The sequence below is a fragment of the Vanessa cardui genome, chromosome 27 (genome assembly GCF_905220365.1).
Source record: "Vanessa cardui chromosome 27, ilVanCard2.1, whole genome shotgun sequence".
Lineage (NCBI taxonomy): Eukaryota > Metazoa > Arthropoda > Insecta > Lepidoptera > Nymphalidae > Vanessa > Vanessa cardui.
Window position 1 is genome coordinate 7,163,073 of NC_061149.1, and position 27,267 is coordinate 7,190,339.

The following is a 27,267-nucleotide window of genomic DNA, read 5'->3' on the forward strand; positions in this document are numbered from 1 at the left end:
TGTAAATCTTGTTTGATCCATATGATAAAATGATAAGATTTATAACGACAGCATTCACTTGAGTATTTTGAACTTTCTGAACGGAAACTATTTAATTATAGTCTATGTTGTCTTTGGTATATTTGGACAGTAAATTCCAAAATGGCGACGAGCGATGACGAGCCTATGCATTTATATGAAGTTTTTCAAAACTGTTTTAATAAAATAGCAAATAAACAACAAGGTGAGTTAAAAATTGCATACCGTGGCTCGTCGCGCGTTCCTCAATCGAATTACCGCGTATAAGTGCAGTGTTTCATTGTGAAATTCGACCAAAGTGTTTGCGTGTTATGCCATATTCAGTGTAGTAGCCGACCAGCATTTTTCCAAATTGCGGCCAAATTTGCTGTTCTGCGTTACCGAAACCAGTTTGTCGCCGTTCCTAGAAAGATAATACGAGTGTTATAACATTTCAGGCCGCTTTATCGTTGCGTTTTAAGCCTGTAAAGGCTATGTTTTGGTTAGGCAGGCGATTGTCAAATGTGCTCCTCATTGTACTCCTGCTGGTATATGTTGCGAACTTATTTTCTTAAGCTTTGTCTTATTTTAGAAAGTCAATCGACCAACCAGGTAATATCACATTAATTTTAAGTCGGAATTATAACGTTTTAATGAAAATTCGCACATTATAATGGCGGCTAAAGCGTAGCATCAGTGTATATTTTTTATACGCTTGGTACTCCTTTATGGACGCTTCAGCAGAACACCGATAGTTGTGATCGTCGCGAGCGCCGATTTAGATCGCAAATTACCGTTTTTATGTTCTCTTTACGCGTGTGTTTACAATTAGATATTGTTTATTTACACGATTACCGCGCACGGCGTTCTAGGAGTTACTATAGTTGATCAGCCTCGACTATTTCTACTGCTTTCCGTTCCTTATAGTATAACTATAACCACAAATTTAACTAAAAAATGATATTTACCATTATAAATAAGTACAAATCTGTAAACAAAGACTTGTGCCTTATAAAATTTCTATATTAATAGTCTGTCTGTATACAATGAGAATAAACAAATATCTGGTATTCTAAGAACTCTATGTTACTGCCCCTTGTCCATTCATAAATTAAAGTAAAAAAAATAATAATTTTAGACACTTTTGTTTTTTTTTTATGTTCTTTGTTGTCAATCTGTTTTAGGCATATAATATGTTATATGTTTAATATAATAACTAAACATATTGTGTTCTTTGCTATATAATGAATACATTTGTGCAATTTATTAGTAAAAATATTTATTAATGACATGTGACATACATTTCACATGTAATCCTTACCTTTATACAATAGGTTTAAAGCTCATTGGGATTTAAGTCAAATTTCTCTCACATTTCATTTTTAATAATATGGAATCACTTTGTGCAATACTATAGCTTTTTATAATATATCTATATATCTAGTGTCACATATCAATTTATTCCAGAATCTTTTCTAGAAAACATTTCTACATAAGTTTGTTTCTTTCCTGTTAAAAGTTGTATATTTCTAGGTCAAGTGCTCTCGTTACCCTTTGCCATTGGATCCAGGATGATCACACTTATCAATTGACCTTAAAGCTCATTTAGTGTTTATTAAGACTTGTAATTGATAATACACATCATTTGATTGATGAAAGTATCAAAAGTTTTTTGTGCTAGTCATATTCTATTTCTATGGTGAAGGAACTGTTAAAAATGTTCATAGAACATGTTTAAATTACAGTAATAAGATCAAGGCTTACCCGTGATTGGTCCGACGTATCTATTAACAGTCATATTGATTGAACGGGACGATCATTGTTTATGATTCAATGTTGTAATGCAAAGGATTGTCCTTGATTAAATTTGTTAACACATACTATTTTATTGTCTTTAATAGATTAAAAAGAAATGTATTCTTTTGGGAAATACCTTATGCATATATAATATTACAAATTTCAATCTTAAGAAAGCTTTTGAAATAGAGGTTCTAATAAAAAGCGATACTACTGTATAATATTGCTGTAGATAGTTTATACAAAAATTATAAAGAATTCATTTTTTGAATTTTTTGAATATGACTACCAATCTACAAATATTTCTTATATATTCTAATAAAAAAATGATTTCCAAAAATTTACTAAATATATAACATTAACAGCAGAACCTGTTGGATATTCTCCAGTATGTATTTACCTTCACGATGATTCATCAGACCTTGTTGAAGTTATGAATCCCTATTAACATAAGAATTAACAACATTAAATGCTTAAATATATATATACAAATATGAACTAAAACTAGTTACTGTATAAATCTTGACCGCGTGGAATGGTGGCAAGAATGCTAGCAGCATTTCCCCGTTGAATCGCAATTCCGATCCTCTGGGCAAAAAACGAACTAGCCCTCCTGTCACCAGTGGAGGCAATGAGGCGAGGTGTTATACTTTTGATGAAGCTTTTTGCACCACTACTCCAAGGGCCAAGCGTGAATCCCTAATATATATACATATCTTATTTTATTTATAAGATTTTAAATACATCATTAATATTAAAAATATACATACACACATAGTAATTTTTTTCCAAGCTTATATAAATGCTTGCAACATTTCACTACATCTATATAAATAAGAAAATGTGTTAATGAACTGTGCATTCTTATACTGATTGTGTACAATCAAGATTGTTCCTAGCAATAAAAAAACCAAGGTGTTTTTGTCCATCAATAAAAATGTAGATCATTTCCCTCATGCGAAATCAAGACAGATATCAGCTAAATTTAAACATTTTTATAGGCAATACAGGAAGGGGGAGTTGACAACTAGCTATATTAAAATGGCGCCAAGATGTTTGTAGCGAGTCATTTAATATAAAGACGTAGGTTTAATTTATCGTATAATGATGAGTCAAGCTTATAATGCTGAGAATTAGTACACTAACAGTCTAACCTAGATAAAAACTATAAAGTATTATGTATGGGATGTTATTGCATATGTTTTATGGGGGGGGGGGGGTGGTGATTAATTGATTGAAACTTATATTGAAAATTAAATTTTATATGTACAATGTATAAAACAAAGTCTGCTTCCTGCCGATGTACATCTTTAAACTATGTAACGGATTTTAATGAGGTTTTCATCAATATACAGAGTGATTCAAAAGGATGTTTCGTATGTATAATACATGTATATTATAGCAGAGAAACGCAGAGAATATCAACAATCCTAGTCAGAAAAAATAAGGAATTTTGTTGTTTCCAAAAAGTTGTACATAGGCCCTTATTGTTCCGATACTAAGCCGAGATTGTAACTAGTATTTATACAAATCGGTTAAATTTAAAATAGTGGTAACTATGTTTGTTCAAAAATAACATATACTGTTTTTTTAAACGGTAAAGATTTCGTTTATATTTATTAGATTTAGTAATGTTTGTGCTATTGTATGCAATATAAAGACTTGATTAAAACATTTTTATTTAGTAATACAACACTATTCCACATTCTACTTAGATCAAGTCTTCATACAACCATCAATCATCCAAATCAATAAAATCTCAGAACTTTCAAAGTCAGGATAACTTCGGCGAAAGCAATTTTTCTAGAATCAATGATAAATACTATTAAAATTTCGACCAATGATATCGCGTTATTTCAAGGTCAAATTTGTTTGTTACTCCTGTCATTGAGTCGACAAGTTAGCCTTAGTGTGTGGTGAATGTTTCTAAATATATTATACATAATCCTTACTAATATTGTAAATGCGAAAGTTTGTGACGATGTATGTTTGTTACACTGTCACGAAAAACTACTGAAATGATTTGGGTGAAAGTTTGTAGTAATATAGATTATACATCAATAACACATAGACTACAATTTATAATGATTTTATGTTACAAGCTAGTTGACTGGTTTTTAAAATCCATTCTATATATTTAGTAGAGGCTTAGGAACCCAGTTAAAGTATATTTTTTAATTCTTGTACACTTGAAAAATATCAAATTAAAAATTCAATATTTAAATAGCGCGCGAAAACGTTACTTTAACAATATGGCGCTGCAATGGGGTTGTGACGTCAGTTGCGTGTATTTTAATCTGTGGTACATACTTTGGCCAAGCAAGGTTGACAAGCAAGTGACTTCATCAGAAGCCGGCCAACCAGGAGCGTTTTGTGTCACGTGACAAACGTTTTAAAAAAAAATTCATTTTTATTTGTGGATTTTTGAATAAATCAAGTATTAGTTTCAACTTTCGTTAATAAATAACCATTTTAAACTCATAATATTTACTGATTAAAATAATTGACACTTACTTTTCACATAGTCTATTTCGTCATAATATAGCAATACTACTTATAGCTACTGTAAGTAGTACTACTACTTACTACTAATAGCAATACATATCAAGTACTCCTACGAAAGTTGGGTGGGTCACTAGTATATATATTTATATATTAGATATAATTATATCGTTGTGACTTTTCGTATTGTAATCAATGAAATATTTTACGATATTACGATTGTTATCGCTGACAAATCTTGTTATTTACTAACAGCACTCGTTATGAGTCATTGTTAAGTGATGTATTTATTAAATTTCGTATCGATATTATAGTTTTTATCGATTTATCGAATTTATTCATGTCAAAGAGGGAATATAGATAATCAAACCTTTGATTTACGTTGCAGTTTGTTAATATACTTATATTGTGTACTACTAAGAGTTTATGATTTATATGTCTTTATTTATAATACAACACTATTCTACTAAAGTCCCAGTAGTAAGATTTTATCATCCGTTGCGCTTTCATGCTGAATTTTGTGTGAAACAAGATTGAATCAAAAAGAAGGTCCTAGGTTCCTTTTATGCCTGAAATCTACGACCCTCAATTTGTAGTTGATACGAAGTGAATTTCGCTAATAAAGTTTAAAAAAAAAAGAAAACATTTGTGTGCGTTGAATTCGTGTGTATTTATCATCCGCCATGATTCCCTTTCCACTTGTTGATCTCAGTTATATAGAACCTCCACGCAAGTATCAATAACAGTGCAATAGGTTATTTACATGTGTGGGTAGAGAGAACTACTAACGCAAATAAATCGACTTTAGTATGTTGGTGTGCGTGACAGTTATCGCACGTCACACTTAACAGTCAACTGTTGGACGCTGTTCGGTGCGATCTGACAATTTGGAGATATAAATAATCGAAGATCCAATGTCAGTACCCAATCGGATGAACCTATAAGTTACGATATAGACGAATGCTCCTGGAGAGATACCTCTTAAGCTTTATTTAGAAATATCCAAGTATTAAGTCATTTTGATCTCCAGAATGACAACACCAACTTGTCATTCATGTTTGTCTATAAAGGATTATCATTAAAGGGTACCCCCCATTGGAATGTGTTCCAGACCCTCTCCTTATGGAAGAGGAGGCCTTATCTCAGCAGTGGGAAATGTACAGGCTGTTACTTAATTTTACTTTAACCCATTGTAGATGTCCATTGGCGCTGTTAGTCGCTTTCAGGTGAGCCTAGACTCGTTTGTCACCTATATCATATAAAATGGGTGAAGTGATTATCTTACGATGCAGTAAAACGCGAAAACCTGGAGTTTATACATTACGTAGTTATGTTTTTTCTTCGAGCAGTTCATAGTATCGGTTCGTATTTTGGCAGTTCTCACTATCTCGCGTATTGGTATCTTTTATTTGAAAAGTTTTCGTTAGTGTGAGATATGCCATCGAATTATGGGAGTGATAGAACAGCTTGTGCATTTGTGTGCGTGCAAAAACATATGCGCTAAAATATGCCATACGCAATCGACAGGTCAAGTTGCCGTGGCCAAAAGGACATCATCAAATCACTGCATATAGGCCCTACACTATAATATAAGTATAAATATATAAATCTTTGATGGTAAGATTAACTATTGACATATCAAGGCTGATACTTACCACTAATGAAATGCACAGCACTTTTCATTTTCACAAATGGTTAAGTTATGATTATACTCTATTCCAACCATACCACGAAAAAATCCAAAATAAACACCATTGGTCAGCAAATTGACGCATTGGTCAAGAGCTTGATTATGATATTCATTATGGATTTGCAAAAAAATGGCGTTTTGAATGTCGACGAAAATGTAATTGAAATATTGAATTCACAATTAAAGTGGAAATAAGTGATCAATTGTAATAGTGTTGTATTATAGATAAAGATATATTTATCATTATCTCTTAGTGGTGCACAATATAGTTGAGTTTTGAGCAAATCGCATGATATATGTAAATCGAAATTTTGTTTAAATAAATAATAAATAAATATGAGACAACATCACATACATAACTCTGATCCCAATGTAAGTAGCTGAAGCACTTGTGTTATGGAAATCAGAAGTAACAACCACAAACACCCAGCCCCAAGACAACATAGAAAACTAATGGTAATTTACATCGATTCGGCCGGGAATCGAACCCGGGACCTCAGAGTGGCGTACCCATGACAACCGGTGTACACACCACTCGACCACGGAGGTCGTCATTGTTTATCTTTTTTCCAACTTCCATTGGAATAAGCTACGTGTATAGGATTCATAGTTACTTGGTGTTAAATTTACTAAGATATATATTGAGAGTACTGCTGTTCGTTAACAATAAAATTTATAGTAAGAAAAGCAATTTCTCATTATAGCTAGTAAAAAACCCGTTAACCCGACCTCCTTCATCAGATAATTTAGAATCGATACGTAAGAGCGATTAAATAATGATTTACGATCGCACTGTTTTAAACTAAAACGATGGAAAATATCTTGGTAAGTCTAGATAATTATAATATCTATAATACCGATTATAGATATAGATAGATAGATAGATAGATTCCAGTATAAGCTACCGAGCTTATACTGGAAGTGGTATCAGTTATGTGTATCACTACATAGTATAAAACAAAGTCGCTTTCTCTGTCCCTTTATATGCTTAGAACTTTAAAATTACGCAACGGATTTTGATGAAGATTTTTGTGCATAATACATGGACAATATAGTAAAGAAATACTGATAATTTAAGAAGTTTCTAATGTGATGTTGTAAATAAACATATTCTGTAGTATATTTAGTGTCAGTATTGCACCCGTGCAAAGCCGGGGCGGGTCGCTAGTTCTATTGGCCCTTTGTGAACTTGTCTGGGTCTACCGCAATGCTTGTGTTGTTTCTGGTTGAATGGTGGGCCAGTTTAACAGTTCAAGGTTGGCGGTGCACTGACTCTGGTTGATATTTCTGATTCTTGTCAAAATATACAAATAATTCTATATTTTATTGTTGTGTTGTTTTATTTATAATTAACGGTCGTGTAGCCTATCGAAGTAGGAATAAAAATAAACCAACCTTATATTTACGTATTTCGTGCGATTTGCTAATAGTCCGGCTATATTTTGCACTACTAAGAGTTTATGATTAATATATCTTTATTTATAATACAATACTATTAATCTTAACTACTTATATACATTTAAATTCCAAAACTCCGGTAACAGTCTCTTCGACGTTCAAACGCAATTTTTTTCGCAAATCCATAGTGAATATCATAGACTAATCAAGCTCTCGACCAATGGTATTGCGTCAATTTGCCGTCAAATGTTGTTTATTTGTCTCAAATACCGTCATTGCAATGGGCTAATATTAAATTTTCCGCGGGCTAATCTTCGCTTGGACTAGTGTAGTTATAAATGAGATGTGATCGGTGGGTACGTAACGTGATCGGACAATTGGCGTGGTATGTAGACGTGAAAATCGTTGACGTTCTCATTACGTACTTCATTCTTTAATTCTAGATGGCGATAACGTATTCGAGTAACGTCACGTTAAATTGATTAAAATGATACTTCAGTTCCGAGGATGTATAAAATTATGCGAATATTAAAAAAAAATCTTCGAAGGCCTCCTCAACCGAATTTGATGGTTATGAAGAAAAATTGACCGTCTTAGGAAAGACATCATCATGATCCTGCCCTTATCCCAATTTACTTGGGGTCGGTGCAGCATATTTTCTCCTTCCATACTTCTCTGTCGGACGTCATCTCACAAGTAATATTATCTCTAACCATATCGTCCTGGTCCACCCATCGTTTCCTGGGTCGTTCTCTACCTCTATATCCATGCACATCCATGCCCAAGACTTGAGCGATTAGCAATCAATTGGGTAATTTTTAAGTCTCAAACTGACGACTACCTCACCCTGCAACCCTTGCGTTGCACTAAACTAGTTAAACGCGGTTAAAACTAGTTCCTTAAATAACTGATTCGTCAGCAAACTTGGGACAAAAGAGCAACTAAGATTAGACAACACTAACGGTAGAATATTTGATGATGCCCAAATCTGCCCAATTGGGCTTGCACGAAGCCCAACCGCCACAAGTTGAATTTAAAATGGAAGTATATACAATTTAAAATTTATTATAATAACAAACGTTTAAATATTTCACGTCGCAGGCAAATGAGGTCAAATTAGATGTTCACACCGGGGCAATAATTCTCTTGAATATCGATTTAGATGAATTGCATATCCAAGTTTGGATCGCAGGCCTTATTTGGAACTTCTAAAAGCATACGGTTTAAGTTAAAAGCGCTGAGCCGATCGTGACATATTTTAACGTCAAAATAATATTTACTACTGTTGTGTTACAATTTGAAGGGCGAGTGAGCCGGTGTTACTTAAAAGGCAAAAGGGTTGTACGTCTTATTTCCTCAAGTTGGGTGGCTCATTAGTTTTTACAGTGCCAATGTTTACAGAAAGAACATATTGTTCTATATGAGAAATATTTAATTTCTAAAGAGCTTTTTCTACCACTCTGGTCCAATGTAAATTGGTAGATTAAGATCGTTACCTCACTGTGTTTTCCATTATCGTCGTTCACGGAATATGACATAATGAGTATTTAGTTAATATCAGGATATGATGTATATATAGGATATGATGATATGACTTATGATCTCTTTCGGTTAAAAAAATATGAAAAGTTCTTGCAAGGGTGTCCAAACTATTTAAAACAAAAAACAATTATGTTCTGGTTTTTATATTATCACCTGACTATCAGATGGTTTGCACTCTTATCTGTCTGTTCCGGATAATCTCTGAAACGGCTGGCCCAATTTTGAAGAGACTTTCACTGGAAGTTAGCTGATATAAGGAGTAACGTAGGCTACAATAACATTTCTGTTGAGTTCGAACGCGCACGATGTCGCGGGCACAGCTAGTACATTATGAAATTACTTCATAAAATGCAGGCGGATGATATGAGGGCATGTCGTGATGGTGAAACTTTTATAATACGAGAAGTAACGATAACTTAACACAAAGTTTGCGACTCCGCTAAGTCAATATATAACTTTCCCGGATAGTATTCATCTGTATAGTAGAAATCCGAAGATAATATAATTTCTATGTTCTAATAATATTTTTTTGTGACAACGACGGTGGAATCGTGTTTACACCGGTTTTCATTGTCACGCCATTCTGAGGTCCCGGTTTCGATTCGAGTCAATGTAGAAAAAGTATGTGGTATCGTCGTCACTTCAGATTTTCAATAAGCTTTAGCTACTTACATTGGGATCAGAGTAATGTATGTGATATTGTTCAATATTTGAATTAGTTTATAATTTTCATGTTTTTTGAAAAATATTTTATTTGTAAGGAATAATTCTTTGTTAAAACAACAATGTATTCAATCGTGTCCCAAATAGATGTACCGTTCAGCTTCCATGTTGGGTTCAAAACTCAACGCTGATGTATGGCCAGCTTACTCAATATAAGTTTGTGTCCATAACTTGCAGTTAGTATTTTCTGACTTTCATACAGGCTTAATAAATTGAATTATATTCCACTAGCCGAGTGATTTTAAACCATGTGTAGTTTAATTAGAAATAAAATTGCTACGTACACAACCCCCTATCCCAAAATTATTGCTTGAAATGGTGAAAACCGTATCCTATCCTATCCAAAAGGTCCAAGCTTGCGTCGTACCAAATTTCGATTCGAAGCGTGAGAACGTAAAAGACCAACAGACATATTTACTTTCGAATTTGTAATATTAGTACATATTAATACAATAAGATACCATTATTATTGTTTATTGGGAAAAGAGTTGCTACTGAGTTTTTTGCTGGTTGTACAAGTATTAATTTAACTGTAGCTTGTATTTTGAATATATGTATATTTATTTACATAAGCCTATATGTATTTATTTTCTTACGTTACTTTAGATTAAAAAAAAGTGATAGCTTTGTTATTTACCTTTAACTTTACATCCAAGGAAGAATAAAAGTAAGACCTTAAGATAGCCGTAAGCGTGTTATCGTTCGGTCTTGTATGCACCTGTAATGCAGATCTCAGAATGTATAGAGGTGTCATGTGAAAGTTGAAAATATTGTGTACTGAATTGCTTCGCTCGTTCATTTCGCTTTTATACAATACAATCGACCTACCCCGGCTACGCATGGGAGCAGTGCTGATACTAAATATACATCAGACTTTGTCTCGAATCACTGTATCTATTGAGAAAAGGCAACATCAAAATACGTTGCGAAATTTTAAAGATCTAAGCATACATAGAGACAGACAGCGGTAAGCGACTTTATTTTATACTATATAATGATATTATATTCATTATTGTATTAAGTTTCCCGAGGTATATATTGTTTAAGTTATGAGAACCAGGCGTAATACTACTCAAGTAAATGTCCAATAGGTTTTTTTCGTTCGGTGGTCGTTTTGTCATAATTGTGGCTTATTCGCGTGGTATTAAAGTCGTGCTATGCAAATACAAATGTATTATATATATGTTTATGTGGTAATATTTATTTTTTATTTTATATAGGATGTAAGGTTGTTACTAAACATTATAGTGGATGAGGAAAGGGAAAGATTGCGGCTCGGGAGTAAATAATGTTTTTAAATGTATGTTAAAGAAATCTTCATATGAATTATGAATATAATAGATATATCTAGGAATTTATATGTACAGATATTCTTAAATTAGAAATATTCTGTATTTATTCTTATTCAAACCCAAAATATATTTCACTCAAAAAGGCTGTTATAAATATAGAATTTAGTGTAAAGTTACGAACTGTTCAGAATGCAGATTCTATCAAGAAGATTAAATCGGATATATTATATAATTTAATACGGTTAAACTTTGTGTAACCTGCATCAAAATTAACGAATACTAATTAACAATATATTTCATATGCCATGTCTGTGCATTATTAAGGCATGCTAAGTACTTAAATGGAAAAAAAAGTCCTGTCTTAAAAAAAATCTTTATTATTCTGCATATTGAATATTTTTATTATATTTATTTAAAGTAGGCGGCAACCTGTAAAGGGGTATCTTGGTGAGAGGTGGTCACCGCCCCTAGACAATGGCGTTGTAATATATATTAATGTTTCCTTAAAACCACCGGAACTATGATGTCCTTAGTACATATAAATATACCGATGCCATCACCCCTTAAACCAGATAACCACAGTATGCCGTATGTTTGTTTGGTGGTAGAATATCTGTTGGTACTAAACGGGCCTGGATGACACCCTTCGATCGATCGACCAGTGATCGTTTTGTGTGTCTACTTTATTTTAATGTCGTGTTCAATGGAACAAGAATATCGTACGGTGACGTTTATATTTTTCTTAGTCAAGAACTGAAAGGATCTTAACTAATATTATCAAAATCGGCTTAGGCGTGAAAACTTCACAGAATATACATATGAATAATATGTTATGCAGATGCTAATCTAAATATAAAAGTATTTAAAATTGATTTTCAATTGATTAAAAATAACTATGATTTTCGATTTTAAACATGGAACCGTATAGTCCGGCCAAATATGGTGCGTCACGCGAACAATATTAATAATGCGTGTTTGTATGTCACGACGCTTTATGATGTATTATAATGACGTCCGTTATAAATAGATTGTCCGTCTGTGACGTGACCGCTTGCATCGGACATTGGATTAAGATTTGTTTAGTATTCATAATAATTATATGTACTGTTTATTTTTTTAATAATTTTGCGGCTAAAGTGTCAAAATCTGTTGTATTTATTATGTTTGTGTAATATTCACATACGAGTATATAATGTATCATAATATGTCACTGAGAATCCAGCTGGACGTTTTACGAAAGTAATTTTCAATGGGACTAGCCCCAATTGTAGAAGATTTAGTAAACGACTGAAAACTGTACTATATTATTTTCCACGGTTATAATTTGATGCCGTACGGCAATACAATGCAACTGTAAAGAAATCAGGCTTAGAATCTAATATAGGCTAAAGGTATAAAGGGTTCATGATGTGTCCGAAACATAAAAGCAAACTCTACTTCCACATTTCGCTTTCAACAATCTCTAATCAAAATCAAAATAAACTTCATTCAAGTAGGCTTTTAAAAGCACTTTTGAATCGTCATTTTACAATTAAGTGAAGCTACCACCGGTTCGAAAAGTAGATTCTACCGAGAAGAACCGGCAAGTAACTCAGTCAAGTTAGTTAAATACAATTATTTAAATTAATATATCCTGCTTGAAAGTCAATAGGTATTAACTCCACCCTTTTTTATCATCTATAAAATCTATTCATTTTTTTTACCAATGTATTTTTTACAAACGATTTGAATTTATGAAACGGCAAAGTTAAAAATTGGATTTGAACACAGGATCTCCAGCCTTATAGGATAGCTACTAAACCATCGAGGCACTTAGTTTATTTATATGTACATATATAGTGTATATCGGATCATTGGGTATGTCACTTCTACCTCGGTATCCGTGCCGAGGCCGTCCATTCGATGATAATTAACTAATTATTTATATCTTCATTAAATCATTTTTAATGTTAAAATTATCAAAGACTTTTAATAGTTCTCCTACAAGTGGCACTTATTGACAAGTAATTTTACCAATCACACGGTTTTATAGCTGCAGTTATGTTTGTTCAGTAATTACAGCAATGGACGTATCGTTTTAGGACGTATCTCCAATTTTGACGTTTTTTAATTAAATTAATTAAGTATAATAATGTACCTATTCACCCCTCCTTTTAAGCTTATCATTTGTGTTAGCACTAGACGACAATAACCCAAGGGGTCAGATTCGAATCTGTGACTTACATTGCTTGGTGGTCCGTAAACGATTGTACTATTGACGCTTAAAGTTAAGGAATAAAGTAGTTAAGGAATGGCTTGTGTATTTTTCTTCTTTTAGACAATGGCAAAGGTAGCATTTTGGTGTCAACCCCTCCAGAGATATTGGCATTTTAAGAATATATATAGAAATTGAGTTGTTCGTATTCTCCATAACATCATTAAATTAGTACATATTATTACAATAACATACCCATGTTATTGTTTTTGGGGAAAAGAGTTGCTACTGAGTTTCTTACTAGTTGATCGCGGTAGTCTTCATTGGAACCCATGGTTAGAGATTTCAAAAGTGCTTGTACAAGAATCTATAAATTAACTTTAGCTTGTATTTTGATGATATATGTCTATATTTACATGAGTATATTTATATTCTTACGTTACTTTAAATTTAAAAGTAAGACATATTAGTATAATTTAATTGGTGAACTCAAAAAAAAATCATCAATTTTTTTTCCTTATAAACAAATTATACTTTTGGTATGTTATTATATTATGTGTCCGATGTGATACACTATGACACAATCGACTTGTAAGCCAAATTTCATTAGCATCTGTCCAGCTGTTCGAGCGACATCGAAGGACAGCATTCAAACAGACAAACTTTCACATTTATAATATTAGTGAGATTACTGATTCGGCTCGTAACTATAAAATAGTTATGGCCACTCATAGCTGGTTCGTGAAACGCGTAAAATTCGACCAATTTACTATAAATCGTTATATTGCAATACAAATTATAAAGTTTAAGTTAAGGAGCGTTCGTAAACTAAGTTGCTAAGTTAAGGGGGAGGGGGGGTTAATTGAAAACTGCAGAGTTTAACGATGGCGGTCACTGCGGAGCTGTAGTTCTTAGTTAATTTTATTGGAACAGTTAAAACTGAACGATGTATTTAGAGGCACTTCAATAAATAAATAACAAAGACACATTATTCATTTTCAATTTTGATAATAAATTGATGCTTCTAAAGCTCATTAGAAAAATATCTGAGAAATTTAAGTGACTAATAAACCAGACAATATCGAATTTGATGCGAGTCATACTTGCTGTTAATCACAAAAAATGAATGTGGCGTTATAATTAAATTAGGTAATTTGTTATTACAAATAGATCAATACAATTTTTTAGGTTATTGACTAAAAAACCTCCACCACTTGCTGGTAGAGCTTTGTGCAAGCTCGTCTGGGTAGGTACCACCCACTCATCAGTTATTCTACCGCCAAATAACAGTACCTACTCAGTATTGTTGTGTTCCGGTTTGAAAGGGTAAATGAGCCAGTCTCACTACGGGCACAAGGGACATAACATCTTAGTTCCCAAGGTTGGTGGCACATTGACGATGTAAGGAATGGTTAATATTTCTTACAGCGTCATTGCCTATGGGTAATGGTGAACCTATACCATAAAAAAAAAACAATAAAGTTTTGCCACCTGAACACAGATCTACTTGCCATATAGAAAAATAAGTATTAATAAAAATGGAGTTTCAGTTCTAAATAAGTTATTAATTTTCAAACAAAGAGTATTAAGCTAATTAAATTAATGTTCTGATAATTATTGTAGACACGCGACCCGATACGTTGTAACCTCGGGTTATCAATAGTATATATTTATCGTTTACATATCGTATTGTTATTTACAAGCCACTAAACGCGACTTTTAGTGCTCGTTCATTATTCATGTGATCTGACCGCTGCTTTATTTGTAATTGAGCTTTTTTTTAATTATTCTATTGGAATTTTTATATGTCGTTTATGCTAAATGGTAACCAATTATGTAATTTATTATCGTGTTAATTTCCTTGTTAATTGATCATTCGAACGTTGAGTGTGTCGAGTTCAAAATCACAGACTATCTTTTGTAAAAAGTAACTTCCAGACATGTCTTGATTATTATAATAGTTCATACTATTTCCGAAATACGTTTTTATTATCTGTGTTATTTGATTGTCAGAATGAGTACTATGGTAACTGTCAAATAGGTGGGCGTTACTGTGACATATATTTTTATCTATTTGTCAAAAAAGTGTTACAGCTTAAATCGTTCCAATTTTGAAAATTTAGAATCTTTCTTTTTTTTTTAATTCGACGTTGACAAAGGTGAAAGAAACAGCTGAGTAGTTATATAAAAAAAAGTGTTGATGTTTTATTAAATGATATAAACATAAGTTAATTAATGAAGCGATACACGATACATGTACACACGACCTAGGGTTATCGTCGAATCAAAACATACTAGTATTTATATCATTTGTAATCCACTTGTTTTGATTCGTACGTGTTATAAATGCTATTACAGTTTATTGTATTGAAACTTACATTACGTAATTATAATAAGATTGTGCAATTAATAATAAATATCAATCATAGTTAAAAAATAACTCGATACCCACTATTCGTAGTACAGTAACAGTTTGTAAATTTCCCACTCCTGGGCTTAGACCTCCTCTTCCAGGAGAGGAGAAGGTTTGGAACATATTGGTTGGTGGAATGCGCATGTGGCAGAATTTACTTTCCTTACGAAGTTTTCCTTCACCGCCGAGCACGAGATGAATTATAAATACAAATTAAGCACATATATTTGGTGGTGCTTGCCTGGGTTTGAATCCGCAATCATCGGTTAAGATGCACGCGTTCTAATCACTGGGCCATCTCAGCTCTTATTTCAGTTTGGCATTACAAAATTACTATATCAACGTTAGTACTGTTTCATTGTCTCAAAAACACAGGGTGTGGCGATTCATCTCTGATAGCTAGAGATAACTGTAAAGTGTTTTTGTCTAAGGAATATGCGCATTTATAATGTTTGTGTAAGCATAGTATATGTTATACATATATATTACATATGGACATAGAATTATATGTAATCTGGACATGATACGTTAGGTTACGTATATTTTAACTATCAACTGGTCTGATAATTAATATTAAATTTAACAAAATTTGATAGATCACTTATTTCCACAAATTTACGTTTTCCATTAACCTCTCAAATTTAACAGTTCTTTTCTATATACATATATCTACGTTCCAAATTTCATTTTACTAAATACAGTCACTCAGAATGTCATCAAAAAAATTCTAGAATTTATATTAATTTAAATATCTTTACAATGTAATTAAAATTTTAAGTTATAATAAAAAATCGTATATGTAGTTCGTGTTCAAAATTTAACTGGGCGTTACGATTGGTCGCCGCAGTAGGGCGGCGTATGCGCACCTGATCAAACAAGATGGCGACGCGAATTTACTGAATGACGTATTTAATCCGATATTAAATATACAAAAAGGTCAAAGCGTGTAGAAAGTGTCTTGTATCTACTATGTCGTTGACATTATGAATTGTATTTCTCATATTATAATACGTACATATATATGTTAATACAATATGCGTATGTTATATAACGTGGTCCGATATCGGGAGGTTATCATTTCTACTTATATAAAACAAAGAGATATTTCATTATAATTTAATTGTTTTTTTAATTATCTTTCAATGAAAAACAATTTATTCTATTAGAGGAGATAAGAAATATTGCCCTCTCTTTCTCGTGTTCTGGGTTAAAAAAGTCGATTTCCATGATGGTTGGTTTCCCGCGATGTTCATAAAATCATCACCAACTATCATTGTAAGGCACCTATCCACGCTGAAGCTTACCCAAGCAAACTTTTCCTTCGCAGTGACCCAATGTTATGTTAACATACTAGGGTTGACAGGCTTTTAAATTTAGTCGCACATATTCATGTATTGTTTGTTTTGAAGGTTTATGCAGACAAGACTTTCTAGGTCGGTATCCAAATCTCGTTCGTCACATAGTCTTCCAAAGAGCAAAACTTAGTATCATTGTGTTCCAATACAGGCACAAGGGACGTAACCAGGTTTCCAGAAGTGTTGATGGTGTAAGAAATGGGTGGTGGTGATTGCTTACCATAGTAAGAGAACCCTCTATGGGAGGGACGGCTTTAGCCCAGCACTGATCGATTTATAGGATGTTATGTAGTTATTTTGAAGTGACAAACTGACAGATATATATTTAATTTTCTATACTTCTATTCGAATATTATAAATGTGAAAGTAACTCTGTATGTCTGTCGCTCTTTCACGACCAAACCACTGAACCGATTTTGATGAAATTTGATATGAAGCAAACTCAAAGTCCAAGGAAAGACATAGGGTACTCTTTTGCCTAACTCATGACAAGCAACGAACTAAAACGCGAGCAAAGACGCGATCGACAGTTAGTTTGAATATAATTAGGTAGGTATTTTCCCCACATTATACTATAATTATCGTCTCGTCCCCCCATCGCGATCGAATTACAGTGAGTCAGTGTTATCTCAAAATATATACTGACCCGTCAATGAACTGTTTAATTTTATATTGATATAAAAAGTATTATTGAAACTTGACCTCGGGTCAATTAGTAATATATCTCATATCTGAATTTTTTTATTTATTCAAAAGCTACAAATCCAATGTACATATAATTTATACTAGATGATATAGCGTGTTTCGGAAGTTTTAGTATAATGTATGTCACATTATTATATAGTTAGCTGCGCGGTTATACTGCATTTTATGACCATTATTTAAAGACAAACATACACATTTATTATTACATGTGAATCCATTTCTCATTACATTTCAATTGAGCTCATTGTTAAAAATCATTAAAGCCTTTTTTGCAGACCGTACAAGTAAATATATATTTTTATGTTGACGGTATATTTTTTTATAGCTAGTGAAAAATTTATGTCTTTAGTCAATGCGTATGCTCACAAGATACGTGCAAAAATGACCGCCGAAATGCCATACCATATACATCGTGTGAAAAACTATAATTTAGCTTCCCAACTGTGTAATTGCGATTATGGCTTCTAGACCACCCATATAAGGTTTAAATTGCATTGATCGTACGTTCGGATATTTTAAATTATTGCCTTTATAATTAATTTAGATTTAGATAACGCTGTGAAAAAAACACTATGTATTTTTATGTGTTTATTTAAATACATAAAAATACAAAGTGTATATATATATTTTATTACTTTTTTATTTTATTTATAAACTTAATATGTTACGAAGCAATGGGGTGCAAGGCTAAAATCTTCAAGAAATACAGTTATAAAAAAAACATTCTGATTAGTAATTCACAAAGTAAATATATAATTTTTATTGAGAAAATATAAGTAAGTGTTATCAATTAGGTGTAAGAGATCATATCTCACTCAACGTGAGTTTTTATTAAGTCTGATATTTATCAATAACTTTTTGTTAATTAAATAGCTGAAGGGCTTTCTATATGAAGTTTTCAATACAGTTCTCATACTTACTCTCTTTTCTTTGTGAGATGCGAATTTAAGTCTTACAGAATAGAACCGCTGCAGTTCAAAATTAGATTACTCCCCCTTGAGAGCGTGAGGTCTTATCCTAGGTGTTCTTCTATTCTGGCAATGTATATACAATCTATATTATATGTATTAATATTATAAATGTGAAAGGAAATCTGTTTGTCTGTCTGTAAGAGTCTACTTTCCGAACCGGTGATAGCTTCATGTAATATAGTTGTTAAATGACGATTCAAAAGTGCTTGTAAAATCCTACTTGAATACAAAATATTTTGATTTAGTTTCGAAGTCAAGTATCTTACACGGTGTTTTGATTTAATCTGAATTAGATTTAAACATAAATAAGTTTGAAATGACGATGGTGTTTAGATATCTGTGACTCGTTAGTAAACAGCGGGTGGTTTAAGGCCAACCCTTGGGGGGTTACTTAGCTATGCTCTTATATATATGACGGTTGCCCGCTTCGTTCTTAAGGCTGATGATCAAACATGTGTTTAATGCAAAAAAGTGATAACTAGTTCTAGTTTATGTGATTTGTTCTATTAAAAATATTTTTCATGCTAACTGTGCCCGCGACCGTGTACGTGTTTGAATTTAACAAAAAATGAATATTGTAGCCTAAGTTATTCCTTATTATATCAGTTATCTGCCAGTGAAAGTCCCGTCAAAATCGGTTCAGCCATTCCAGAGATCACCTGGAACAAGCAGATAAACAGACAAAAATTGTAAAAAATATTATTTTGTTGTAGGTTCCGTGTATATGTATATACATATATACATGAATTAAGTAAAAAAGACACTCCAATTTTATTATATGTATAGATTATGATATTTTATAACGGCTTACAGTACAGAGAAGTGAAAATATCCCTCTCTTTTCAGTTAATCCTTCCTTATTTCAATCTTTATTATGCTACAAGAAGTATCTCTTAAGAAAATTATCAGTATTTCTTTACTGTTATTGTGTTACTCGTGTAAACCTTACTCTTGAATCAATCTATCTTAAAAAAAATCCGTTCCGTACGCTAAAGATCTAAGCATACATAAGGACAGACAGCGGTAAGCGACTTTGTTTTATACTATGTTATGATTGCACTCTACGAAGCCGGGGCGGGTCACCAATACATTATAATACCCTATAACATTTGATAAGAAGTCTGTTTTATGTAAATATTTAAACAAATATTACCAAATGATCCAATGAAGTGATTTCTTAATTAAATAACACTCGGTAAAGGTTCGTTAATGTGCGGCTCGTGTCGGCCATCGAAGCCTAACGACCCTAAGTGTTTACGCGCCAAAATAAACAAAGGGGGTGTTTTTGAGACAATGAAACAGTACTAACCTTGATATAGTAATTATATTATGCCAAACTGAAGTAAGAGCCGAGATGGCCCAGTGGTTAGAACGCGTGCATCTTAACCGATGATTTCGGGTTCAAACCCAGGCAAGCACCACTATATATGTATATGTGCTTGATTTGTGTTTATAATTTATCTCGTGTTCGATTGTGAATTAATACATCGTGAAGAAACCTGCATGTGTCTAAATTCATTGAAATTCTGCCACATGTGCACTCCGTCAACCCGGATTGGAACAGCGTGGTGGAATATGTTCCAAACCCTCTCCTCAATGAGACTGGAGGCCTTAGCCCAGCAGTGGGAAATTTATAGGCTGGTACTTTTTTTTTACTTAAACTGAAATAAAATGCTTTTTTTATAACTTGAGCCTATGGATCAAGTGATGATAAGTCACTACAGCCCATGGAAGGTTACGCAGTGAGAAAATTTTCTAGCTAATCGCTCCTGTGCTACCACTACCACTTGGAGCCAACTGATGGTAAGTGGTCACTCCTGCCCGGGGACGGTTAAAATTTCGATTTCATACACCACCAATACTTTTCTATAATAGCCATTAATTCCATATATAGAAGTATGATGTATTATAAATAAATCAATCGTGTCTATTACATATTTTAATTACATTCTTCGGTCAGCCGGTTCATAACTAGCGTATTATTTTTAAGTTTTTTGTACAGTTCGTATGAGAGAGAAATATACATTTGTCTCATTCTAACGCGAGTGTTTCGAAAGAGAGGGGTAGATTGTAGGGGAGATAGTGACGCGAATAATGTAAGGTTTTTGATGTAACAAATATTGTCAAGCTCGAATTGATTTAGGGTTGAGGTTGCAGTATTTATAGTAGAATACGATTTTTCATGTTATCTATCTATCAATGTTTCCAAAATCAAAATTAAAATAAACTTTATTCAAGTAGGCTTTTACAAGCACTTTTGAATCGCCATTTAATAATTAAGTGAAGTTACCACCGGTTCGGAAGGTAGATTCTACCGAGAAGAACCGGCAAGAAACTCAGTAGTTACTCTTTTTCAACATTTAAAAAATATAAAGTCATGTTAGTTAATACAATTATTTAAATTAATATATCCTGCGTGGAAGTCAACAGGTAATAATTCCACGCTTTTATCATCTACAAACTTCAGTGAATTAAAGTTGTTATGAAAATAAAAAATCTGAAACTTTAATAAACTACTAATGTATTTTCTAAAATATTAAATACGAGTAACTAGTAAGTCGACCTGGCTTCACACGGGTGCAAGAATGGTCAATGTAAACGTTTTAGATTGAAGAAAAAACAATATAGTTATAATTTATATGTATTATATAAAGCTTCCTCTAAAATCATTCAGTTTATTGATGAAAACCGCATCAAAATCCAATACGTACTTTGAAAGATCCAAACGTACAGACAGACGGTTTGAAATCACTTGATATATTAATATAGTTTCAGACAATTGATTTTTAATTAGAACAATAAGTTAGTATATTCAGAAACGTATGCGGCACATTAATCTTCACGATAAGGTTAACGACAGTCTTACACATACAACATAGAGAAGATATATGTCATAGAGTCAATTATTGTTAATATGGTAATAGGGAAAAGAAAACCTCATAGGTGTAATCAATGAAAGCATTGATTTGGAATTCTTGGGGCTCTTAGATGATATTATAAGGATTTATAAGGTATAGGAACCTCTATGTCTCTAAGATACGAGCTCTCATGGAATAGGGATAAATCTCTCCTCTTTGATTATTGTATTGTTAGTATTTAAATTTATGTAACATATTATTAACACATATTTAGAACTAGTAAATTAATTCAATATATCATTACATAGTACAAAACAAAGTCGCTTACCGTTGTCTGTCCCTATGTATGCTTAGATTTTTAAAATTCCACAACGGAATTTGACCTGGTTTTTTAATAGATAGACTGATTCGAGAGGAAGTTTTTTATATATAATACGTGGACACTATAGTAAAGAAATAGGAAAAAATCTGTACTATGTTTAGTATCAGCATTGTATCCGTGAAAAGCCGGGGCGGGTCACTAGTATACACTATTTATATAACTCTAACTCTGTTAATATGTTAATATGTTCTCTAGTTAGCCTGGCCTGCAGCTCCCCTGGCTGACTTCCCCTTAAAACCGGAACATAACAATACTAATTATTGTTGTTTAGCGGTACTCAGTGGTGATACTAGCACCCGTGCGAAGCCGGGACTGGTCGCTATATAACGAAAATACTCGTCCGTACTATAGATATTGCATTACGTCAAAGGGGCGTAGAGTCGCTTGATTAACGAGTGATTTTACGCGAAGCTACTCTTTTCATACTTTATTTAATGTAATTATTATTTGCACCCCCCGCTTATGGTATTAAAGCCAATTTATTTGCGTGTAGCAGTTTAGTTCGTTACGATTGTAAGTTTGTGTATAATTCTATAGAGTGAAAGAAATAAATGTTTGCTTCGAACAAATTAAATAGAAAAAAAAAGATTATAATTTAAATAAAACGAATTATAACGGATGAATCGCGTATATTAATTATTTTTTAAACATCCCGCAGCACTTTGCAGTGTTCGTGGTCACGGGTAGACGTCTACCCGTGACCACGAACACTGCAAAGTGCTCGAAACGTCGGGATGTTTAAAAAAGAATTAATATACGCGATTCATCCGTTATAATTCGTTTTATTTAAATGTGTAATAATCGCGAAAATTTAAGACAACATTAAGATTATAATTATTAGTAAAAGTATAAAAAATTAAATGATATTGAAGTGTCTATTTGTATTATTAAAATTATTTTTACTAATGCATATGTACTCGTATGTATACACGATACGTATACAAAAATAACAGTTTTTATAATTTTTGTTTGTTCCTGCTAATCTCTATATCGATTTTGATGGGACTTTCAATGGGAGATAGATGATGTAATAAAGAGTAACTTGGGCTACAATAATAGCTTTTTTTGTTAAATTCAAATAAGAAGTCGAGGCTATTGCTAGTAGTAGTATTTAAATCGAAGCAGACCTGAAGATAAACATATTTTTCTTGCTTTTATCTTTGCTATATTGTGTACTACTAAGACGTCTTAATTAATATAAAGGAAAGTAACAGCCTGTAAATTTCCCACTGCTGGAGAAGGCTTCCTCTCCCGTTAAGGAGAGGGTTTGGAACATATTCCACCACGCTGTTCCATTGCGGGTTGGTGGAATGCACATGTGACAGAATTTCGATGAAATTATACACATGCAGGTTTCCTCACGATGTTTTCCTTCACCGCCGAGCACGAGATGAATTATAATTAATTTGTGTTATATAATTCATCTCACCACTATATAGTGGTGCTTGTCTAGGTTTGAACCCGCATCAGGGCGTCACGGTAGCATGCGTAAGCGATCCCGTGGCGCCCGCCGAAGGACGGAGAGGGTACCGCTGGTTTTTTAGTGGGTAAACCCGGTGGTCCTGGGTGCACTCGGCGTCCAGGAAACTGGGGAGTCCCACACACCCCCCCACTTCCATCACGTGGGGGAAGCGCGTAAAGCGTTTTTCCAGCGATAAAAAAAAAAAAAAAAGGTTTGAACCCGCAATCATCGATTAAGATTCGATTATATATAACACAGCACTATTCCGTGAAACAACTTCCTTCTAAATCCTTTTTAATTTAACTTCCAAAATTTCGATAAGTTTCTTTGACGTTCAAAAATTAACCAATGGTATCGCGTCGATTCAAGGTCAAACGTTGTTTGTTTGTTTGTTTCGACAGCTGTTGTTTGAATAGACCATTTTACTTTTGTATGCTTATAAGTTTTAATCTGTATTTATCCAGGGAACACTTGATGCGGTTTTTGTTAATAGATAGAGTAATTCGAGTGGAAGGTTTTTGTATATAATTTATGGACAAATTCGTAATGAAATACTTTTAATTTTAGAAGTTTCTACTGTGATGTCATATCATTTCACCCGTGCGAAGCCGGGGCGGGTCGCCAGTAATTAATATAGTAGAGTTATTAACAAGACCCATGGAAAATGTAAATCTAAGCTTGGTTTATCCATATTAATATAGAAAATTACCAGTACTTTATTTTCAATTGTGAATTTGTAAGCTACTTAATATGGGGTAAAAATTGACCATGTGGTATTTAAAGTCATGTAATGATATAATTCGCACCATAACAATGATGGTAAATACCCTCAGAGCGGTATCGCACACACTCGAAGCTGCGTACGTCCACGACACGTGTCGGCGTCGTGTCGGCGTCGTGTCGACACGTTCAAGTTTTGTTTGAGCGATTTGTCAATGTTATTGACGAAATTATGACGCCATGCTTTTTAATTTAGTGTTCACGCTGGAATCGTTTAATTAAATGAAACTCTATGTCGACTATATTGAGAGTTTTGTTTTGTATAAACTCACTTAGTTTTTTAATTGTGATATATAACGTGGACCGTTTAGTGTAAGCTTTATTGTAAAGCGACGAAAAGGTATGCTCTTTTGATACGTTTGTCGTTTATATATTACGATTGTTATAGTATATGTCGCATATGACTGATATATCACTATCGTACTCGTGTTATGACTTTCGATTTCTTTTTAGAGCACAAAAAATCATGGAAAGTATATTAAGGATATAAAACAATTTTTTTTTTCAATCTGTACATAAATGACGGAGTACTGAAGTAAAAAAAAATACGGACGAATTGATAAACTCCTCCTTTTTGAAGTCGGTTGAAAAAGTGTATATACATACTACATCTAATTCATTTCAGTGGTTTTGATTTGAAGCGTAACATACAGACAGACAGACTGTATTCTGGTATACACCTAAATCTACTACCATCAGAATATAGTTTAGAAATAGCATAAGGAGGCTAAATCGCCGGATCTAATGGTTCATTAGAACCATTTATATTTTTCACTGTTTTTTATAAGAAAAAAATCGTCATAATCTTGATTGTTATCATTAACATCATATACATTACTCGGACCCCAATGTAAGTAGTTAGCACATGTGTTATGGAAAATCGGAAGTAACGACGATACCACAAACACCCAGATCCAAGACAACATAGAAACGAACTTTTTCTCCATTGACCTATGAAAACCGGTGTACAACTACTCGGCAAATTTATACCATGACGTGTTATTGCGCGAAGTCGGGGCGTTTCGCTAGTATATCATATATGTATGTAACATAGTAGTTTTATTAATAAATGTTCTAATGAATACGTACAGCTTCCCCCGATCCACACATTCCCATATCACATTATATGTCAAAGTCAGCGGACGCCATTATATCGGAACTTGTAACCACCGCCATTACAGTCTCCAGCATACACTTCGCTCGCTCACCGTGAAACGAGCGCTGATTTATGGGTTTTTATACCATTGATATCGTGTCGGAGGGTGGATAGTTTATGTGAGGGATGACTTTGAATTATCAAGTCACAGGATTGTGTGATACGACTTTATTAATATTATAAATGTGAAATTAGATCTGTCTGTCTGTTGCTCTTATACGAGGAAAACTCTAAACCGAATTTGATGAAGTTTGGTACGAAACAAGATAGACTTACTCTTATAATTATAAGAGTACTCATTCAAGCCTAATACCTACCGACCAATCATTTAAAAACGAGCGAAGCCGCGTGTGACATCTATCTATAATATTAATATATTAACCATGATGTTTTTTAAAGTATAATATCTATTTTATTACTTATGTGTTTTAGTTTGTCATATAATTCTTGTAAGCGGAATTAAAATCACTTCCTCTTCAACAACGAAGCTGTAAATTTATTACTTGGTACAGTTCCGATGACATTGAATTTTTATGGTAACCGTGACCTGATTCCACATGAGATTGCATCCAAACAAAGGGACTCAACATCGACCGGGATTAATACGATATGTTGGTATTAAAATGTATTTTGTAGTAGTTGTGTAGTTACAATGGATTAGGCGCTCATCTTCCATCTCAACAATACAACAACAACAATAACAGCCTGTAATTTCCCACTGCTGGGCTAAAGGCCTCCTTTCCCTTTGAGGAGAAGGTTTGGAACATATTCCACCACGCTGTTCCAATGCGGGTTGGTGTAATGCACATGTGGCAGAATTTCTATGAAATTTGTCACATGCAGGTTTCCTCAAGATGTTTTCCTTCACCGCTGAGCACGAGATGAATTATAAAGACAAATTAAGCACATGAAGCAGCGGTGCTTGCCTGGGTTTGAACCCGCAATCATCGATTAAGATGCACGCGTTCTAACCACTGGGACATCTCGACTCTATCTCTCCTGATGGAAAGTGTAGATGAAGACGAAGTTTCACCTGATCACTCTACTCTTAGAGTATCCAGTTAGTAATATTAAAAATAAATATTTTGAATTATGTACTTTTACTCTTCTTACAGTTGAGTGAGCTGACGAAATCGTAAGGAAGTTATGACCCCCCCCAAAGCGATCTTTGCCTCTCTTTCTCTATCTCTGTGTCACTTTCAAACTCAAATTCATATTGCTTTATTCAGTATAGAAGTATTACACTTTCTTATTGATGGTCAATTGAAACAGTACCAGTAATTTCTATTATATTATTTTGTCATTTATGTTTTTTGAACATTGTTGATGTATTTAGTTGACTATGAAACATAATATACAGTGAGTAAAAGTAACTTCTGTCCAACTGGGTTTTCGAAGTCTCACTATTTTATATATTTTTTAATACAGCACTGTAATGCTGATTTCATAAAGTATATCTGACTAGCTTGAATATTTCTTACTTCTATTTTCGACCTTGAAATGATTATTTTTTATAGAGTTTACGCCTCAATGGCATTTCCTATTATTTTTTTTTTGGAAAACCTTGTTTTTCTTGACATTTTTCCAACAGTAACAATATAGTCAATAATATTTTACCTAATACAAAACATATTGTTATCAATAAATCGATAAACAGTGAATTAATTTATGTATAAAGTACCTATTTCTCTATGATATAAGTTCACGGTCAATATCGATCAATTTTAATTTCTTGACGCCTTGAAGTAGGTCGGTTAGGAACAGCGTTTCTATTGTAATATAACTAGCAGAACCTGCGCCTCTTATGAAACACAATCTTCTAATATTGTTAAACCCTTAGGAGGAAAAGGAACCTGCCAAATTACAAGTTTGTAGGTATTTTAGTCTCTGAAATTTCGTGATTAAGCAGAGAGTGGAATTTCGCTTTTATATATATGTATATATTATATTATGTCCATTGTTATGCAATCGTATATATACTCGGTTGTAGGTCTTTGTGTAACCCATTGAACACACAATCTACCGCCAAGTTATCAATAGTTACTAACTA

The 27,267-nt window shown here is 33.1% G+C and overlaps 1 protein-coding gene across 2 annotated transcripts in view; it reads left to right on the top strand.

The window, feature by feature from the left end:
• The first annotated feature begins 134 nt into the window (after positions 1-134).
• The window catches only part of LOC124541054 (protein daughterless), a 127,571-nt gene continuing 100,438 nt past the window's right edge, over positions 135-27,267 (top strand). For both annotated transcript variants that reach the window (XM_047118860.1, XM_047118861.1), the window contains exon 1: positions 135-223. In XM_047118860.1, the coding sequence (XP_046974816.1) occupies positions 142-223 (82 nt within the window). In that variant the 5' untranslated portion in view covers positions 135-141. The remainder of the gene's footprint in view (positions 224-27,267) is intronic.